Source organism: Akebia trifoliata, chromosome 8, assembly GCF_017979445.1.
Source record: "Akebia trifoliata isolate Shusen 1 chromosome 8, ASM1797944v1, whole genome shotgun sequence".
Classification (NCBI taxonomy): domain Eukaryota; kingdom Viridiplantae; phylum Streptophyta; class Magnoliopsida; order Ranunculales; family Lardizabalaceae; genus Akebia; species Akebia trifoliata.
In genome coordinates, this window is record NC_141382.1 from 47838264 (window position 1) to 47858664 (window position 20401).

The following is a 20401-nucleotide window of genomic DNA, read 5'->3' on the forward strand; positions in this document are numbered from 1 at the left end:
CGTTCGTAACTCTCTTTGATTTCCAATGCTGTGATTGTCATCCCAACTTATTCTTGTCAGCATTAATGTGCCAACGTGGAGCTCTTGTCAGTTAGTTTGAATTTGAAGTTCTTGGTGTACATCTGTATATGCTTGCCCATATGAGTTCTATCTAGAGTCGTGTTCTTGGTTGAGATATGTGCTCTTGAATGCATACAATTTTGCCGCCTTCCCTTTCTTTGGGAGTACCCTCAACTTGCACCAATTGCTCCACACTGATGTCCATATTATCTCACTCGAACTTATTTTCTCTCTTATTGGAACTGCTTTTGAATTTTATTAGATGGTTTCGGTTTTGATTTTGCTACAAAGCTTCTTCAAAATTTGGCATGAATTTTAACGTGTATGAATGCATTAGATATAAAATAAATTTTTGAGATTGTACCATCTAATAATCCATCAATTTTTTTTTAATATAAATAATTATTTATCAATTAATTTCAAGCCTGAACCGATTTGGAATGGTTTGATTGGAGCAACATGGATTCAAACTCAATTTTGTGTTCCAATCCCACTCCAAAACCGGGTCTTAACCATGGGTCTGTGGGTTATTTATGAACAATTTGGACAAAAACCGGTTCTTGATGGACACTGCTACAGGATTTTCTTTCTAGCTGCCCCTTAATTTTTTGACGGTAAAATACTAACCCTGCAAAATTGGTGACATTAGGTTTAACCCTACAAAATGTAAGATTAGATTTACCCTTGATTGAAATTTTGATTTAGTAATTTGAGTTTTTGAAGGATAGTTTGAAAATATATATATATATATATATATTACAATTTATTCATCCACAAAAAAGACTTTACTTTTGACTTTTGATCGAGAGGTGTACCTAATCTTGCATTTCGTAGAGGTTAAAGCTAATATCCCCGATCACCACCTTGAAAATATTTCAAATATCCAAAATACTTTTCTCAGCCTCTTTTATCATACCTGAGTTTTAAGTTTTAGAAAAACCTACCTACCTGTTGGGAATTGGTGAGGGTGAAAGACATTGTTTTGTAATTTTTAACTGTATCTTCGAATCTGGATGCCCATTTGACAATTATTATTATAGAGAGTTACTATTGACACCAACTTTTACTAACGCCACACCAATTGTGTGCGATTCTATGATGATTTACATGAGAATTGGTTTGGCATTAGTAAAAGTTGGTGTGGCAATGACAACTCTCTTATTATTATATATACATTTTTAGAATATCATGAAGACGTATCCAAAAAGCAAAAGCGTGGACTTAAACAAATAAAAAACCGAATTCACTACTAAATACCCAAAATGCATATTTAGAACAATAATCAAATGTACATCAAAAACAAAAGTTATGGTCTGATTAGATTTTATTACTTTAAAAAATAAAAAATAAAAAATCACCCACTGTAAAATGTACACAATTTTTCTCATTTCAAAATCAATACTTTTTAATAATTAAAATCTAATAACGTTCAATCTATAATTTGGTTGCAATAGCAGTACAACAATTAAGAGCTCTGGTCGAGATCTTTGAAGTAATATCCAACTTAAAACCACTCACTTCTGTTTTGCAAAAGAAAATAATGTTTGAAAGAGCAAAACAACACAACCAAAACCAAGACAGTTCTCACGTCCGCATATACCCAAAACAGAATTGATACAGAAAATGTAACAAACAGCACAAAGGGATGGTACACTCGCAAAATAACTCAACTTTTGATACTAACCATATGTTACATTTCTACAATAAATTAGCGAAACTAAGTAGGTCTGCCATTGTCTTGCCACTTTCTGAGAAGGCAGCAACGGTTGCATTAGCCATTGTATTTACACTAATCGTCGCCTGCATTGGCCATACTGGAGTCCTGAAAGCTTGGCATCAAAGACTGGTCCAAATATGGAATTCTCTTTATTTTCTTTATAAAAAAATTATTCTTGACAAGTACCGTCACATCTCCGACACTCGATGAAGTCTTGTTCCAGATAATTGTGTGAATTGCATGGCAAGTGTCTGATCATGATTGTAAGCAGCGGCCCAGCCTCCATTTTTGAGGCTACCCATTTTACTTTTAACACAATTGTAAATGAAAGAATTGTGGCATTTCCTTGTGAGACTGGACAAGGGTTGAATGGAAATAGGTTACTCCATAACCATCTTTTCGATTGAAGTACACCCCATTTCAGTGGAGGAGGAAAGTCGATGCAAGGAAGGACTCCTGAAAGATCAACAACTGCAAGACAAAAACAATCTAATTAAGAAAATAAGATTTTATCAATAAGTAGTCTAAACAAGGTTAGGTTTGATTTTTCACATGGGAAAGAACCTCACTTATAAACGAATGAAGCAGATCAGTTGAAGAAATAGGGTGATTTCAGAACTTCTTTTAGATCAAAGTCTCCCCGCTCGGGTAAGGGAGGGAAAGTCAATTTAGGGAAGGACTCCTGAAAGCTCTCCAACAACTGCACAGGAATGAAGCCATTGAAACATGAGATTATCGATATAGTAACAAATTAAGGTCATATTCAACTGAGAAGATGCGTTACATTCTCCAGTATGGGTGTTTCGTAAAGTTCAACAAATTTTTCCCGAAGTATCTTATTCATTACATCTACATCACATGCATGCGTCCAATAGGAATCGTGAACTCCTGTAGTCAGATAAGCAATAATAATTAGAAGTCTTATCTTAATAATTAATGAAGTTGAGAAACAGAAGGAAATTTACAATGAACCTGCAAAGTTCAGGCCTGCCTTCTTGCACGCAATAGCAGTCATCATCATATGGGACCCATCAAGTGAGTGAACAAAATTTGGTGGAAAAGCTGTCTTCTGCCGCTGAACCATAACCTACAATGTCAAAAACAAGAAACACAAACAAAAGGATTGAGTAAAATGTTTCATGCTTGTAAGCTTCTACGATGTCAGGGGTGCATGTGAGAGACCTAGATTATATTTGAGTAGGGCTTAAATTGATTGGGTTCGGGTCAGATATTAGTATATCTAGATCCATATCCAATTTTTTTTATTCAGATCTGAATCTGACTCGGATCATATTAGCTAAAACCATATCCGAACCATTTTTCTTTTACTAAATCTAGATCCTACAGGATCGAATTACTTGATTTGGGTCAATCGGGTCACTAATTTTGGACCGTTCAACTTTTTTTTTTTTTTTTTGTGTGAGAGAGGGGGGGCTTGATGTTATATTAAAGTACTAGAAGAAAGATATCTTGAAAAACATTAAAATATAATTTTCAAAGCAATATATCATTCAGATGTAAGGCGTGGACCCGTATCCGACTCAGATCAAGGGACATCAACCCATATCCGACCCATTTCAAAAGTGAATGATGTCTTTAAGATTCCAAAATGAAACAAATTAGCTTAAAGTAGACCTTATCAGTTTCCCGACGCAGAGTCAAAATCTGAAGGGAGGTTTTAATCTGCAGTAGAGCATTCAGTCAAAATAATGCATCAATGCCATGAGGAAAATAAGTTGAAGAACATTCATTTTATAAAAAAAAAACCAGAGCACTTACAAGATGCATTCCTAATACACGATAGGGCTGCACAACAGGAAGTCCAAGAGGAGTAGTCCATCGCACAAGCTGATTTTCTGAGGCAATCACCTGTTCAAGTTTCACTGTCACTGATAGTAGAATAATTACAGAAGAAATAGTTGAAGGGAATGGTGAGGAGTAATAAGTTCTAGAGGGAAAGCATAAATAACCTTGAAAGCTAAAATTCTACTTAACATAACTAACCTAGGTTCAGAAGTGCTATAGCCTAAGCATCAAAATAAGTGGCCTACACTGATTGTATCCCAATTCCCAATATTTGTACAAGACAATCTAGTCAAATCAAATTGAGTCTCGGCTTTCGTTCAGAACTACTGCCTTAGTCAACAAGAACATAGGCACATGTTGGACAACATCAGTACCAGTGTCTGACACAACACCTGTGTGAAGCCTGAAATACCAATGTGCGTACCCATGTATTGTAATAAAAGTACTTATAATAAAAACAAAATAAACTACTCAAAAGTCCTTTTTAAATAAACATAACATCGAAATATATATATATATATATATATGAAAAGTAAAAGAAACAATTTTATAAGCCATAATTTGATAAACATATATTTTTAATATCAAACTATGGTTCTGTTTAAAATATATAAATTAGTGTATGGAGGGTAAATTACACCAACCCCCTTTTCGAAGTCATTGTTTAACATAAATCATTAAAATTTGAGAACTATTGACATATTAACTTCTCCTCGCAGCAAACCAATCAGTGGAATTAAATATTACATTCCAAATGAGAATAATTGAACACTAAATCCCCACCTTCTCCTTCTTAATCTCCTTCTTCTGAGCTTTCTTCTTCAATGAAAAGTTAGAAGAAGATAATCTCCTTCACTTCCAAGACTCGGAGAGAAAGACAAGTAGTTCAAAATTCTAAGTGTAAAACCACTTCCCAATCGTCCAACTGGAATCAATCCACCTCAATTCGAGCAGAGAACACTGATTCCTTAACCCCTCCATATTTTTTTCATTTTAGGACCCCTTTTCTTCTTCTTCAGAAAAACGCCCACTACTACTCAATAATACATGTGGCTTACGGTCTAACCATCTGGAGCTTTATTAATTCTAAATTCTTATGCCTTAAGGGCATTAAATAGTGATGGTATTACATGTATCGTTAGGAGATTTGGAGATGACTAGTAGCATGCTATTTTACGTACCAAAAAAATGTGCTACTCTATGTCAGGAGGAGCTAACATCAGGTGAGCCATCAGCTCATTAAAGTGTATAAGATAGTGTTCATCTAGGATTTAGAGAGTATTTATTGGCAATGCTACATCACTACTCCAAGAAGGTCACAAGTTTCTCAATACTTGGGCGCTAAAATAATTATTGCACCAATTGCTACAAAGATCAACCACTTTGAAAGAACAAAATTCCTTCAAAAAGGATAAAAAGAGAAGAATGTTGGGGGGGTTTCACCACGAAATTTTTTTCCCTAACTATACTCATTTCAATAATATACAGGTAACATGCCCAGACACAAAGAAAACCCATTATTTCAAAGGTAAAACTTATGTAGACTAGTATAGCAATCATTCTATAATGTGAAGCCTATTGCAATTTCTTAACAATTGGATTCTTGTTAAAACAGAATCACCTTGTTCTTTGGGAATTTTTCCCTCTTCTTTGGATATTATATGCCATCATAATTGAAGCCTTAACACCAAATATTTGTGGTTGGCTAAACGAATCACATTCCACCATTCACAATTCTATCCATAGCCACACCTTTTGTTATTGAAAGTGTGGTCATATCTAAGTATCGTACCATTTTGAAATGTATCGGCCAATACGTACCATTACTTGAGCATTCCAATATGAAACATGCCCAGAATCAAAACATAGATGACTGTTTCAGTATGTGCTGATAAGTTTCCAAATGTTTTCGTGTGTTCCATTTTACATCAGAATGTTTAGGCCGAAACATGCTGATGCGAAGTAGAACCTAATGTAACCAAATAAAAAATGAGAAAGAAATGACAGGTTAGAAATCACAACAAATAGGGGAATCACATAATGGTTCCTATCTAATTTTGATGAATATTTGAGATACCTCCTGTTCTCAAACTAATGGCATACTCCTTGAGCTCAGTCTTCTCAAGAGACTAACAAAATGACCTAAATGCGCAGGCATTCAACCTCTAGCCAAAAACACTTGATTTTTCTCCCAAAACTGGTCATATGCAACATTAGAATAATAAAAAATTTAACCCGACTTTAACCTTGAGATTCTACCTCCATCAACCTTCACACCTCGACAACTAGATAGAGTTTTGGGAGAAAAAGGATGGATTTATAAATGCGTATTTACATGAAAAATTGTGATATACTTGACAAATGTAATTATAAGTCATTTTATAATCTAAAACATTTCAGGAATGTTTCATTCCGTTACGTTGAATATTTTGGATTTTTCCCTTGATCCAAGAAATCCTCCAAAATGAAATGTTATATTCAGTATCTCAATCCACGCTCCTTTGGGCCTTCCTCTCGTTCTTTTAGAACTTTCAACTTGTATATTCTTTCTAACTGGGGCTGTTCCTGGCCTTCGTTGAACGTACCCAAACCTTTTTAATTACCTATTAGACAAAATCAGGTATTCTCTCAAATGTGTCCATTTCTAATTTTATCTTTCCCAGTCTTTTCACTCATCCATCTTGGCATCCACATCTCTGCTACACTCGATATCTTAATATGACGCTTATTGACAATCAAACATTCAGCTCCACAAAGCAGAGCTGGCCTTACAATCATCTTAAAGAATTTTCCTATTAATTTGATTGGTATGCATGGTCACATAGCACCCCAAAAGTGCGCCTACACTTTAACCATCCAGCTTTGATTCTATTGGAAGATCTTCCTCAATCTCTCCATTCTAATGTAAAAAGACTCCAGGTAATGAACATAGTACATTAAATGTTAGTTATTTAGGAAGATCTTCTGTTTCTATAAATAAAAGATCATTGGGGATTTTGTTTCATCTGTATCTTTACATTTGTGTTTTATTGCAGTACTTATTACTATAGAGAGAACTTAAGATGTATCATACACGTATGGGGACTTCATCCCACAATGTGATGGCATAGAAGATCTACTAGGCCAAATATCACCATAACAGGCGATCTTAATTGCCTAAGTTGTTCCATAAAATCAAAGAATGATCTGCAAGATCTCAGATAGTTATATCATTTGATCAGAGAACTGTGATCTCTGCAGGCCCATCAAATAATGGATGTCTACCCTCCTTATGTGAACCATCAACAAACAGTATTTCTGAAATATTACACTAGAAAATTGATGAAACACATACCTTTGCACAATCGCCAAGCCAGCTCATAATACAACGCGCAGCTTGAAACATCTCCTCTAAAGCAGTTAAGGTGATCTGCTCAAGCAATTAAAGATAATCTTGTGATCAATAAAGACCTTTCTAGATAAATTTGGGAGAAAATGACGTTGACTTCTTCCAATTTTAACTAATAAAGTATGGTCATTCCATACAATACCTAACACCCTCTAAAAGTGAGGGTGCAGAAGTATTAGTTCATCTGTGCTTACTTTTGCGGCATAATTAGATGCCTGAAAAAGCTGAGAGTCATCTTCAATAGCACCACGTTCCTTCAACCTCCTCTTTATCTGGTCACGAGCACCAATGTAAGTGACACCATACACTGATGTCATCACTGTCTGCTTCACCAATTTCCTATCCACCTACAGTTAGATATCGGTCGTAAAGATGAACTATTAGTTACACGACATAATCTGGTAAGACCAGCAGAATTAGACAGAATTCTTCTGATAGCACCAAAAACTACCTGATTTCATATGCCAGATGCAGAAGCCATTTTTTTCAGTCGGCCTAATTTATATGTATCATGACACCTATTCTAAAGGACATGAAATATAACAAACCAACCTGACTGATTAAAAGCCTGGCATGCAATGCATCTGGGTAGGTCACAGGATCTTTCTCTGCATCTACACGCATGATCTCAAGAACTCTGAATTGGAAACATCACATTCTCAATAAGATCTTTTTTTCTTTGAAAAGGCCACCAGTAAAGGAAATTATGGGCATTGTAGAATTAAATAACAAACAAACAAATTGCAGACAAGTCTACGGATTGAAAGCACACAAAACTTCTGAAAAGTGCATAATAGTCGTAGAAACACTCTTATTTACCTATCACATAATAGATAAGACTTACCTCTGCCATTTAAAGATAATAATTTCTGAGGCTTGTATACAATTTATTGACTTGTAATACCAAATCTTTATGTTTGTGGTGGTGTTTGGGGATATCTTTTTCTTAAATCAAATGAGTGAAAAAATCAAATTCGCTACAATTTTTTTTTAGAAGTATAATATATTGATAAAGAGAGAAATAAAATACAAGGGGGCCGAGAAAGCCTCCAAAAGAGAAAGAAAGAAAACTCAAGCTACACTATTCACATAAAGATTGCCATCTAAAAACGAAATCATCAAAAGTTGTCCCCACGAACTGAATGTTCTGTTTAGACCACATGTATAAAAGGCCCAAAATCTCCAAGAAGCATGCATGAGAACTACTAGTCTTATTGTTGAACACTCTATTGTTTCTCTCCTTCCATACCCCCCAAGCAATAGCCGTCGGTAGCATATTCCACAGGATCCTCTTTTTGGTGTGAAAAGCATTACTGGTCCACTCTACTAACAAAGAAGAGAACTCACGAGGGGGAACCCAAAAAACATGGAAAAGCTCGAGGAACTTTGACCAAATAATATACGCAAAAGGACAGTGGATTAAAATATGATTAACAGATTCCCCGTCTCTCAAGCAGAGGGGACAGCAATTAGGGGTGATCCATCCCTGCACAATCAGATTATCCAACGTAAGAATCCTACCGAGGGACGCCAACCAAACAAAGAAGGATATTTTAGAGGAGACTAACCTTGACCACATGATGGAAATCGAAAGTGTTCGCTCTGCATTAGCAGTAAGCCACATGTAGAAGGATCTGACTGAGAATCTCAAGTCCTTAGCCCTTATCCACTCCCATTTATCCTGTTCGCTTTCGTTGATGTGAAACGTATGCAGGAGATCAAGGAAAGATGTCACTTCGGTTAGCTCCCAGTCATTAAAGTTCCTTCTGATCCCCAAATCCCAAGTAGGACCAGACTCGTTGCCAATCAAACACTGCTGGATAAAACAATTCTTCTTAATAGAACAAGCGTACAAAGATGGATATTGAGAAGCTAGAGGCGAGGTGCCACACCAAATATCCTCCCAAAATCTAATTCTGTCTCCCATACCTGCTTTGAACCTAATCCCTTTTTGAAAATCCTCGCTTACCTTAAGAATCCCTTTCCAAACACTACAACTGTATGAACCTTTCGACTCGCCACTATACCATCCTAACCTCCTATCCCCGTATTTAGCCTTAATAACCTTCCTCCACAGACTACCCCCTCTCATCACCAAATCTCCACAACCATTTTTCTAATAGAGCTCTATTAGCTCTTCTAAGACCCCTTATGCCTAGCCCCCCATTCTTCTTAGGTGTGCAAATAATTTTCCATTTGACTAAATGATACTTCCTCCTACCTTCCCTATCATTCCACAAGAAGTTCCTCATAAGCCTTTTCAATCTACCTTCAACAGACCTCGGGAGCGTAAACAAAGAGAGGAAGTAAACCGGGATACTAGATAAAGTGCTTTCGATCAAAGTTACTTTTCCTCCTTTCGACAGATAATTTGCCTTCCACATGCTCAACCTTTTCTCCATTCTCTCGATCACTCCATCCCAGATTCTAATACTATTATATGGAGCTCCCAACGGTAGACCCAAATAAGACGTGGGCAAGGTATCATACCCACAACCCAACGTTGTGACCATCAAATGAATATTTTGAATCTCTCCTACCCCGAACAATTTACTTTTTTGCAAGTTAATGTGCAGACGTGACATAGCCTCAAAGCAGCACAATAAAACCCGAAGCACCCTCACCTGATCTTTCGAATGATCCAAAAAAACAATTGTGTCGTCCGCAAATTGAAGATGAGAAATCAATGGTCCATCTTTGACCCTAAACCCCGATAGCTTACCTAAATCGACCGCTCTTCTAAACAATCTACCCAAGGCTTCAGCTATAATACAAATTCGCAACAATTATAATATTGATACAAACCAATGTCCACTGATTCTTCTGAACAAGTGGAAACTATATCGGTAAATGTTGGGTTTTGTAGCGAACAGAATGATGCAATTTGCAGAGGACATTTTGATTGAAGAAAATGATATTCTAGGAATTTTGAATAGTAAGTGAATTTTGTTTATCTTATTCCTTAGAAAATGAACTTCTATGATCTCTCTTATCTACTCCTTTTTCCCAATCTCTTTAGTTTGTTTTAATGTGAGAAAGCGTGGTTAAATAGACCTCATGCAGCTGCAACTCCACAGAAAGACTGCAATCCAGCCATGATGATGGAGATGAAGATTAGTAAAGGTTCTTCCTTCAAACACGTCCAGTCACCATCTCTGCAGAAAGACCACAATCCAACCATGAAGAAGCAACGACATGGCCACCCACTCTTACTTTTCCTCTTCTGCTTCTTCTTCTTCATGATCTTCAGCTTCATCTTTTTTACATTTTTTCCCAGGTTGAATAGCTATTAAAATTGATTTAGGAAAATATTATATTGCACTGTTTCGATCTGAATATGTTAGTTCTATTAATAAAACTTTTTTTTTTCATAAGATTTCTTATATGGATTTCTAATGGGTCCCTCAGATAAGCTGAAAACAGTAAGGATTACATTGGTTGAGAGCTGAAAGCCTGAAACAGTAGAATTTTGCGCAGTCCAGGGTAACCAGCCTTCCATTAATATTAATATTTGACTCTCCTTGTTCAATGCTTCCATTCAATATTTCCAAACCCACAAAATAACACACAAAATGTGAATTTTATACAGCATGCTTTCATATGTTTAAGGGAAATTGCATACCTAGCCGCTATTCCTGAGTAAACATCTGCAGGCTTGTCTCCAGCAACAAGATTTACTGCAGCTGCTCCCAACTGTATGAATGGAACGATTTAAGCCGAAGACAATTTAGTAAGGCACACATGGAAGTGATCCCATTATCCTGGATATAAGGCTAAGCGTCCCAAATAAAATTAGAAGAGTCAGATAACTCTGCAGTCATACAAAAAGGTACTAAGGATCCAGTTGACAGTAACTTTTGATCATGGAATAAGTTTGATCGATGCAACTCAATACAAAAAAGTATTGTTTCGATATCATGGGCTATTCATGTCAAAGATGTATTGACCTATAGTCATTTTATAACAACAATTATGCATGAAAATGGATGATTGTTTTAGCTTTTTTTGTTTTTTTATATATTTTCTCATTTCAATGTATCAATGCCTTTTTTTTTTTCCGACAGACATTAAAATTAAAAAAAAAAAAATCTATGTTAAAGGATATAAATTAAAGTCAGTGTCACCAGAACCTAACTACTTAACATCAATTGACAACAAGAGGAAAGGGTCATTACTTTGTCTCTTCCAAGGGCAGCATAGTGTTGTAAGCCATTACATGAACCATCCTGGAAAAGGAACAAATCAAACAGAAAAAACTTCTCAATAAAACAAATTTTCCAGGGTTTTGATGGCCTCATTTACAGTGGGTGTTGGAATAATGTTCAATGCAAACGGAAAAGGAAAATATCATTACCCAAATTGTCTACCAATATCTGGAAGTTACATCAGATTTTTCTACCCTGATGTTTTCTATATAATGGATATGTATTGATAGTAACAATATATACCCCTATCACATCAGATTATGAAAGATCAATTCGTAACAAGATACATGCACAAAAAACTAATCTATCACTGATGTATCTACCATGGAAGGTTTAAACAGCAGGCCTCCAGCACTAAGCTATGCAAGAGAGGAGAAGGGGGGAAATAGGGGCCTTACAAAGGTGGTTAAACGTTAGCCACCAAATCGCACCAGTAAACATGGGTAATTGGGTATTGAAGACCATATTTAAATTATTCTTATTTTTCTCCAAATTTGGGTGAGAACATGTAGGTTTTCTAATGGCTCCTTGAGATCTAGTTTTTTTTTTTTTTTTTAATCATTACTGGGGTATATAGGTATGATTCAAATTGTATTGCTATTATGTTTGCTTAGTTAAGTGTTAAGCTAGAAAGATCCCTAAGCATTCTAAAGTAGGAATATAATTTAAACTACTATTTAGGGTTGATTGCCAACAGAGATGGGAATATCATGCTAGTTCTTCCGGCTTCGCAAGCTTCAGTAAGTTATGGAATTGAATTATCCTTCTCTTAAAGCATCCACTAACTCGGCATTGAAGGGGTTGAAGAGGATCTAGTGTTCTCAATTGATGACGAAGCTCTCCTCAGTAAAAATTCCTCATTCTTTTCCAGGAAATAGATTTTTTGAAATTAATTTCAGTTTCTCAATAGGAAATTTTATTGACATGCCAAACAACTCTAAGGGCCCTCATATTTTTAGGGGCACCTCTAAAAATAAAATATTGTTTTGGGCACTCCATTTTAAAATCAAAATCTTTAAGCTTTGTTTTTAACTTTGGCCTGCCCTTAGAAGTGAGTAGAGTGTCAGTATAACTTCCCTTTCTCAATATGGATCATAATGGATAGATATCAGAATGATAGAGCTGATCAACTTGTGAATATAGGCTTAGGAATTCCTCTCTCTCAATTTAGGATCATATCTCTATTAGTTGCTTAAATATCGACTACAAAAGATATATATTAGAATGATAGAGCAGATCAACTTGCTAAAATCACTTTCAGTTTAGGATAACATCTCTATAAGTTGCTCTTGAAGAGCCAGTGTAGTTTTGGTGATCCCACGTAATTTTGGTTTTTCCAATTCTAATGATATCTACCTATATATATTGTTCTCCATAAAAATATTATATATAATCAAATCACTCGATCAAGTTTCTAACCTAACCTGGTGCATTTTTAGTTAACTTGGACTAGTTGGATTGGCAAGTTGGTTCCATTGAGTTTGGGGACAAGCAATTGCAAAATCCAATCAACTCGATAGCAATGTGTATAACTTGATTTGTTGAGTAAACTCAATTGGATTTGGCAATTACTTGGCCCAAACTCGGTGGAACCAACTTCTCGAGTCAACTTGGCAGATTAAGCTAAAAAATATACCAAGTCAAATAAAACACTTGACCAATTTATTTGGTTATTAAAATTTCTGTGAAAAAGAAAAAATAAATATTTTATTTTTTAACAGCTATTCATAAATTCAATATAATTTTATTTGACTCATTTGAGTCAACATGCTAATTTTTTATTTGAATCAATACAATGGAAATTCAAGTTGAGTTTTAATATATATTCCAATAAAATTTCACCTTTTCAGGAAGACAAAGATGAACTTAAGCTATGATAGTAGGATTAAACAGATATTAAGGGCTAAGATAGATTGCAACTTGGTACTTTAGGCTCATTTGCGGGATATAAGGGTATTGAATATTCTGTTGTGGGACTGTTATTACACTTTTGATTTGTAGAGAGAAATGCTAAGGGATTTTGATCCACTCTGTATGCCCCTTTCCATGATTAATTGTTGTTTGGTTTCTCTTCAATAGTTCATGCTAACTCCCTAGATTTTTTGTACATCCTATATAGAACTGGTTAGTATCGTATAAAATCAACTAATAAACTTCTGCTATGCATGCCTAACTAATGAAGACATCAGGTCATCACCCTCTAAATATTACCATAGGAGAAGGAAATCACAAGCTTCCTTGTGGATTGGTGATAGCTACGGAGAGGACTTGAAAACCCCATATGCAAGATCTTTTGAAGACTCCACATTGAAGAGTGCATACGAGGTTGCATTTGGATCGAGGAGGACTTGTTGGTTGAATTAGAATGACCAACACATGACCATAGTGTTAAAATACGTAGGATTTATTTAATTTTCTGTTTTGGACTTTATTTTGGATTTTTTTATGTTTTGGATTTATTTTTATATTTTATATGCCCATGGTCATAGTGTAGATGTTTGGGGGTAGTTTAGTAATTTTAGGTTGTCTTTTATTTAAGTTTTTAAGGTTTGAAATTTTAGGAGAGATAGTAACGAAAATTAGATAATTTTGTAATTTATCTTTTACTTAAGGGTAGCTTAGGTCTTTTCTCTTTACGATTTTGTTTTTACTATTTAAGGACATATTTATGTTATTTTATGGAGCTTTTTGAATACCATTTACAGAATTTCTGGTTTTCCTATCTTGAATGTTAGAGCATTCATCTTGGTGAGCAAGAATCATCTATCTCTTCTATTTTCTTCTTGGTTTGTAGGTATAGTCTAATTTTTTTTCTTTTCATTTTATTTTCATAGTTTTATGTGATTTTTCTATTACTAAACCCTAGGTGAGCCCTTACCAATGTCTTTTTAGAGATCCTACACATACTAGAACCTACCGAAACCCCTACCAAAACTACCATGTTGTTGTCCAGCCCAAACCAGTCTAAAAACCCTTGTCTAGTCAACCTAAATCAACCACAAAATCATCGATTTACAGCAAGCTTAGACCATCCTAAAAACCTTATTTTTATTATTCTAACCTTAGGATCCTTAATTTTCTAGATCTTCTTAGACATTGTTAGACTAATACCCTAGGCTAGTTGGAAGTTCTACCTTTCACAAGATCCCTCAATTTAATATTTTATATTTACACTGACGGGACTTAAAACATTGTCTAGAATTATTTGTTAGCTATTTACTAGACTTTTCTTTTTTCTTTGTGGTAAAATCTGGTAGCTTATAATATTCATTGTCCTTGATAAAAAAAATTGTAATCTCAGAACCATCATTTTAGTTAGATCATAGTCCTACATCACTAGCAAACCTGAGAAACTAGGCAATCCCTTAATATTCATTTTTCTTCTGTGTACAAATTAATGGCCAAAAATCACTGGTACAACTAATTTTCGATGTGTTGGCCTATATGTCAGCCAAATATTTCGGTCTATAATATGATGTTCTACACAACTGCTTCCTCTCTTGTACAGCGGTAATTACGATGGGCTCGCTTGTATTTCAAGATACAATAAAAGCTTTAAGTTCTAACAATATTTAAAAATGTATTTACTTGTGTATATATTCTCAAAACAAACGCAAAGATCACAAGAGTATGATGTTCATAACCTGTTAAACAAAATACATATTTTTTTCTAATATACATTTTCCTATTTTTTATTTTCTAAAAGCATTTCCAAGTTTTCCTTATAAAAAACAACCAAAACAAAATGTTCAAAAACTCTGTAGAGAAAATTTTGTTTGCAGAAAAAAATACCTGGTGTATAGGCATATGTGAAATGGTAGTCTCTGGCGAGGAGCTTCTCAATGCATCAGAGAGATTGATGCAAGCTACCAAGCATTGAAATGGATCTTCTGCACCCAACCACCAACGCCTACCTTCAAGTGGTTTGTCTGCAGAATCAAATATATCGTCCAAGTGATTCTCAGTAAATGCTATTCGGCCATCGTAGGATAACTTGTCCACACCACCAGCATATAAATTCGCCATATGTATCTTCAACCACCGCAAGCCTGACTTTCCAAGAGGGCGTCCCTCTGCAAACTCAAGGATACCTCGACATAGATCCGAGCCAAGATGGTTTAGATGGGGGTGCATGGGGTATGCCCGACCTCTGAAATCAAGGTTGTGTGGGTAGAAGAAGCCATCCTCATCCTTCATTTTCCAAGCTACCTGCTCCCCAAGTAAGAAGTTATGGTATAATTTCTCCTCTAGAATGTACTAGGGTAACAGGAAGATAATTTGACAGGACAGCATGGATGAGTAAACTTCTTACAGCAAGTTTAAGTTCTACATCGCACCGCTTCGAATGCCTCTCACTATTCTCTTTCTTCAAGGTTTTAACTTTCCATTTCCAGCTCCTGATTTCTGCTTCGTCTTCCGTGTCAGGCTGCACTGGTAGAGGAACCTGCAATGCATAAAGATAAACATAAACTATATGATAATACAAGATAATCACCCACAAAAGCAAGTTATAAGCACATTCCCACAAAACAAAGTTGTAAAAAGCATTTCCACAAAAGAATTAAAAAGGTATTCTCACAAAAGAATAAAAAAAGGCATTCCTACAAAAGAAAAGAAAAGCATTATCACAAATGTTACTCACATCTTCACGGTCGACCAAGTCAGCAAGACGACCTCCAGTGGCCCATATTTTGTGTATGACACCAAAAACCCTTTTATTAACCCTCCATTTGGTATTGCCGAGTGTATTCAGGGCCTGGAATGTTTATTGACAAAATATTTATAGAATTACTTCACAGAGAACATTAAAGAGAGTAAATATCTAGGAAGAGTAAAGGTGCCAACTTGATGAGGTGGTAAAATCCGTGTGTGACAACAAAACGGAGGTCGAGAAACCAACATACGAAAGAAATACAAACTGAGACAAACAAAAGAGACGCACAGAACAATGAAACACTCTAGTAAGAGTGTCAGAATCTTCACACTTTAACTTGTCAAAAAAGAAAACAAAAATATCTAGCAAGAGGGTCAGAATCTTATGAAGATTCTTCTAAATGATTAAGGTAAAAGTGATGGACAAAGGTCAGATTCTAACAATCCAGATTTTTGGTTTTGTTCGAATTTGACAAGCATAAATTTCATTGAAAAGAGAAAAGGACAAATGAGAACCAGAAAGACTAAAAGGGAGGCCAACAACTACTACCAAAAGGTGCTATAAAAGTGAAGGACGAGATCATCGCCCACAAATTTTGGTGCAACACTTCAGATTTCATTTTTGTTTTATCTCAACACATTTGCAAGATATTAATTAACATTTACCGTGGATAACTGGTTCTATATTTTCTGATTTAAATTTTCTTTTTGGCAAATACAACATTACATATATGTCTTCTCCTGTCTGACATGTATGTGATACAAATCTTCAGAAACGAATATGTATGTATCAATGTCCTGGAACTAGAAGCCAATCGCCACTCCTCCAGATTGTTTGTCATCAAAAAATTCATATATGAATTATGAAAGAATACTTATATGATAAGGGGTACAAGTAACAAATCTAAAGGTTCTCAAACCTCAAAAACTGATTCTAATTGCTTCCGTGGAGCCCTCTTAATCGCCTCCCGTTGATGTCTTGATCCATGTGTGCGCATGACGCGAGATGGTAAGAATAAATGCGCACCTTTGTCATACCTACCAGAGGATAAAGGGAATAAAATTAAAATTAAAAAGCCAATGACCAGAAGAACGAATCAATCTAGCTGTTGGCATAAACATCCAATGAAAATGCTGAAATCATGGAAAAATCTAACACGGGGAGAGAGGAGGATACCATACCGTGTCCAGTTGATTGGAGGCACCAACATTGGCATATAAGGGATAACCACGTGTCTTGCCTAGTAAGACAAACAACAATTGTAATGATTCATGCATGACAAAGAAGGATATTTATAAATTAGAATGTCTTTTTTGCTTGCTCAACGTCCCTGCAAAACTTCAAGAATTCATGCATGCTTACCTAATAATAATATTATTATTATTAGAGAGATTCTATTTCCACACCAAAATTTTCTAACACCACTCCAATTCATATGTAAATCACCAAAGAATTAGCACACATCTTGCGGTAGCGTTAGCAAAAATTGGTGTGGCAATAGAAGCTCTCTAAAATTATTATTTATATTGGGGGGGGGTGGCGGAGGAAGTCAAATACTAAACAAGTAATACCAATCTTTTGAAAAGAAAAAAGTGGATTATTCTTACAGTTTTTTCTAGCCCTTGGCGGACTAGAGGGTCACATTCAATAACCCCAAACCTTCTGTTTGTTTTCCTGTTGAACACAGAAGTCCATCATGGATTAATATTACACATAAGAAATGGCACTAATGGCTAACTTGCAAATCAAGTAACAGAGAGAAAAAATTCTTACAGAGTGTCTTTTGTGACAACTTTGAGAGAGTGCCTGAATGCAGGTCGAATATCAGGTGGACCATCTGCTAACTGATCAACTGGAGGTTGTATATAGGCTGTTTCCATCAATAATTCAATCAGGCGACACCCAACCTGAAAAGTACAAGAATGGGATACCTTCGCTATATGCAGCACTATAAAGAAGAAACAGAGAATTTTCCAATAACTGCTATGGAAAATGCAAACCTTAGCCTGAGCATCCTGCCCCCATGGCTTCAAGTCATCTTGTCCCTTCACTATGTGCCTCACTTGCTGCAATTTTTGCTTTTTCACCAAATTCGTAACCTTTTTCCTTAATTTTTCTTTTTCTTTGGCTACAGCATCAGATTCACCTCCTTCATTTTTGTTATCTTTATTTGTATTACTCCTTGATTTTTTCAAAAAATTGTATATCCTAACCTGACCAATTCAAACGATGGTTATTAATCAGAACTCGCCGTTCATGCGCTGGAAGCGTAAGTCCAGAACATGGACCAAGGGTGTCTAAGCACAAGATACATCATCAAAATAGAATACAGTGTATCCTAAAGCAGTCTTACTTTCTTTTATAGCTTGGTGGACAGTTGACAAGGAAAGGTCTCCCTTGAAATTTTCCACGGAGTGGCTTTGTATCATTTTAGGAGCATCCGTGCAAAAAAGAAGAAAAAAAATTAAAGAGTACAAATGGATGCCAAACCGACGAAAGGAGGCTGCCTTGTGAAATACAATTCATTAACAGGATTCATTAGGAATCCTGCTATGTCTATCAGAATTGAGATTTATCTGATAGGTGATAAAAATTACATTTTTTTGTTATAATGTAACGTGTCCCCACCCCCTTTGGAAGTAGGAATAGTCCCTCCTGATACGCCCAGCCACCACAAACTGTCGTATTGGGTATATCCGCAGATGGGAAGACTCGATCTCACGTCTCTGGGGACCAACCCGGGGCACTGAATCACCGCTCCACCACCCGGGTGGTACAATTACATAATATCCTATAGAGCTGATGTATCAGAAAAAGCTAAAAAGATCACATCATTCATACCGAACCTTTTTCTTTTTTCTTTATTTTCTTTCTTTTCTATTTTGATGGGTCAGGGCTGGTGTCAAACACACAAGGAGCAGGTGGTACACCACGTCAACAAATTGATTGATTCAAAAACTGGAACTCATAACATATTGCAGTTTAAGTTAAGTGAAGCAAATAGAGAAATCCAAATTCCAAACTATGAACTATTTGTAAACAGAAGAGAAAGCATGTGTGCTAATTATATATATATGAAGAAAAAAAATCAAGTTTCATCAACCTCTTGTTCGATAGCTTCACCAATTTCCAAAGAAGCTTGCACCAATCTGACCATCCCATGGTCATCGCTCGTCATTAATAACCCCATCAACTTATGCATTGTGATAACTGCCATCATATCTGCGGGTAAGTGATCAAAATATCGAGCGTAATTTCCCCTATTCTTCCCACGTCGGAACTGTTCTTGTTCTCCAGTAATGGAATCACGAAAAGGCCCAAACCAACCAAGGAACAAAGATTTCATGTAAGGCAAATTGGGGGCCAACTTCTGCTTACACATGTCTTCAAGAAGCTCCTTGTACTCCCTCGCCGCCTGATCCCATGCCTCTGTCTCAATCTTCACTTGCCTTTTACGAAGTAAATGATACTTTCCTGGCCCCATTCCCCCAACCAAATTCTGCTGCTTTTGCTGCCCTAACTCAAAAAACTTCTTATCTTCTTTGCTCATTTTCTCTAACAACCCTTGAATTTCATCCACCACAGAGACATCTTCTTCTGTATCCGTCGAAGAAACAGCCTCAGCAACACTTGCAAACCCCTTAAAACTAATTGGGTTTCTAAAATATCGAAAATTGCGTCTACCCATTTGTTCTTCTTGAGACAATAATACACCATTTCGAATACCCATCTTCGAAAAATCAAAACTTGATTGGATTTTGAGCTCGAAAGATCTGGTTTTCTTCTGAATGATCGAATTTTGAGAAAACCTCGTCAGATTTCTTGAAGAGGCAACATGTTTTGCAACGTTTCTCCACATGTCTACCGATATTTTGCTCCAACAAAATTGGGTGTAAGGTTGAGGGTGGTTTTGTCGATCGAAATGGAATAAATCGAACTTGTTGCAGAGATTTCTAGTGGGTATGAGAGTTCGACTACTGGACATTCTAAGTATTACCAATTTTAGTAAACTAGATACGAGAGCTTCCCATCTTGTTCTGCGTCATTGCTGCATATATGTCAAACTTTTAAACCCCAGATCGAAGATTATAGTACAGAGGTTGAAAAATAACTGAAACTTAAACCCTAAACCCTATACGAGACGGAAAAAGACGGAAAAAGCCGCCTAAAACGGTAAAACCCTAAATGGGTCTTCTAATGGCCGTGGGAGGATGCGGATCGTGCTGAATGGGGTCGTCCAACCCGTTTGGCCCAACACACCCCGAACCACAGCCCAAAATAACAGAGTTTCCGTCCCATTCAAATTTGAAGATACGATCTCATTTTATCTTAAAAGGGAAAAACACTTTCCTTCCTAAGGGCCGTTGATTTCAAATTTGGCAATCCAAAGCCACAGCCTTTCTAAATTTCATGGAACAACTCATATAAATAAATTACTTTGGGCTTGATCCTTGGTTTTGAAAATAGACGGCTATTGGCTATTGAACTCGTACCAGACTTCCAAATTTAAAATTAAAATTTAATTTCTATATTTTTTTTTTAAGTTCATAGATTTTTGACCTCTACATCCT

At 36.0% G+C, this 20401-nt stretch overlaps 1 protein-coding gene across 3 annotated transcripts; it reads right to left on the minus strand.

Annotated features, from left to right (window-relative positions):
* Window positions 1–1553: 1553 nt before the first annotated feature.
* LOC147397345 (DNA-directed RNA polymerase 2B, chloroplastic/mitochondrial-like) lies at window positions 1554–20027 on the minus strand. Of its 3 annotated transcripts, none has more exons than XM_086452926.1 (20): window positions 18934–20020; window positions 17831–18043; window positions 17604–17737; window positions 17438–17504; window positions 17012–17070; window positions 16750–16867; window positions 15819–15932; window positions 15489–15620; window positions 14969–15385; window positions 11147–11197; window positions 10594–10664; window positions 7524–7608; window positions 7166–7318; window positions 6918–6992; window positions 3557–3646; window positions 3413–3460; window positions 2750–2864; window positions 2562–2665; window positions 2347–2477; window positions 1554–2266 (listed from the first exon to the last, which is right to left on the minus strand). In XM_086452926.1, the coding sequence occupies exons 1-19, from the start codon at window positions 19813–19815 to the stop codon at window positions 2367–2369; spliced, it is 3039 nt and encodes a 1012-aa protein (XP_086309052.1). In that variant the 5' UTR covers window positions 19816–20020; the 3' UTR covers window positions 1554–2266; window positions 2347–2366. The 3 variants fall into 3 exon arrangements, with proteins under 3 accessions (XP_086309052.1, XP_086309051.1, XP_086309053.1); XM_086452925.1 differs by having other exon boundaries at window positions 1554–2248; window positions 18934–20016; XM_086452927.1 differs by lacking the exons at window positions 1554–2266; window positions 2347–2477; window positions 2562–2665; window positions 2750–2864; window positions 3413–3460 and having other exon boundaries at window positions 3578–3660; window positions 18934–20027.
* Window positions 20028–20401: the final 374 nt, after the last annotated feature.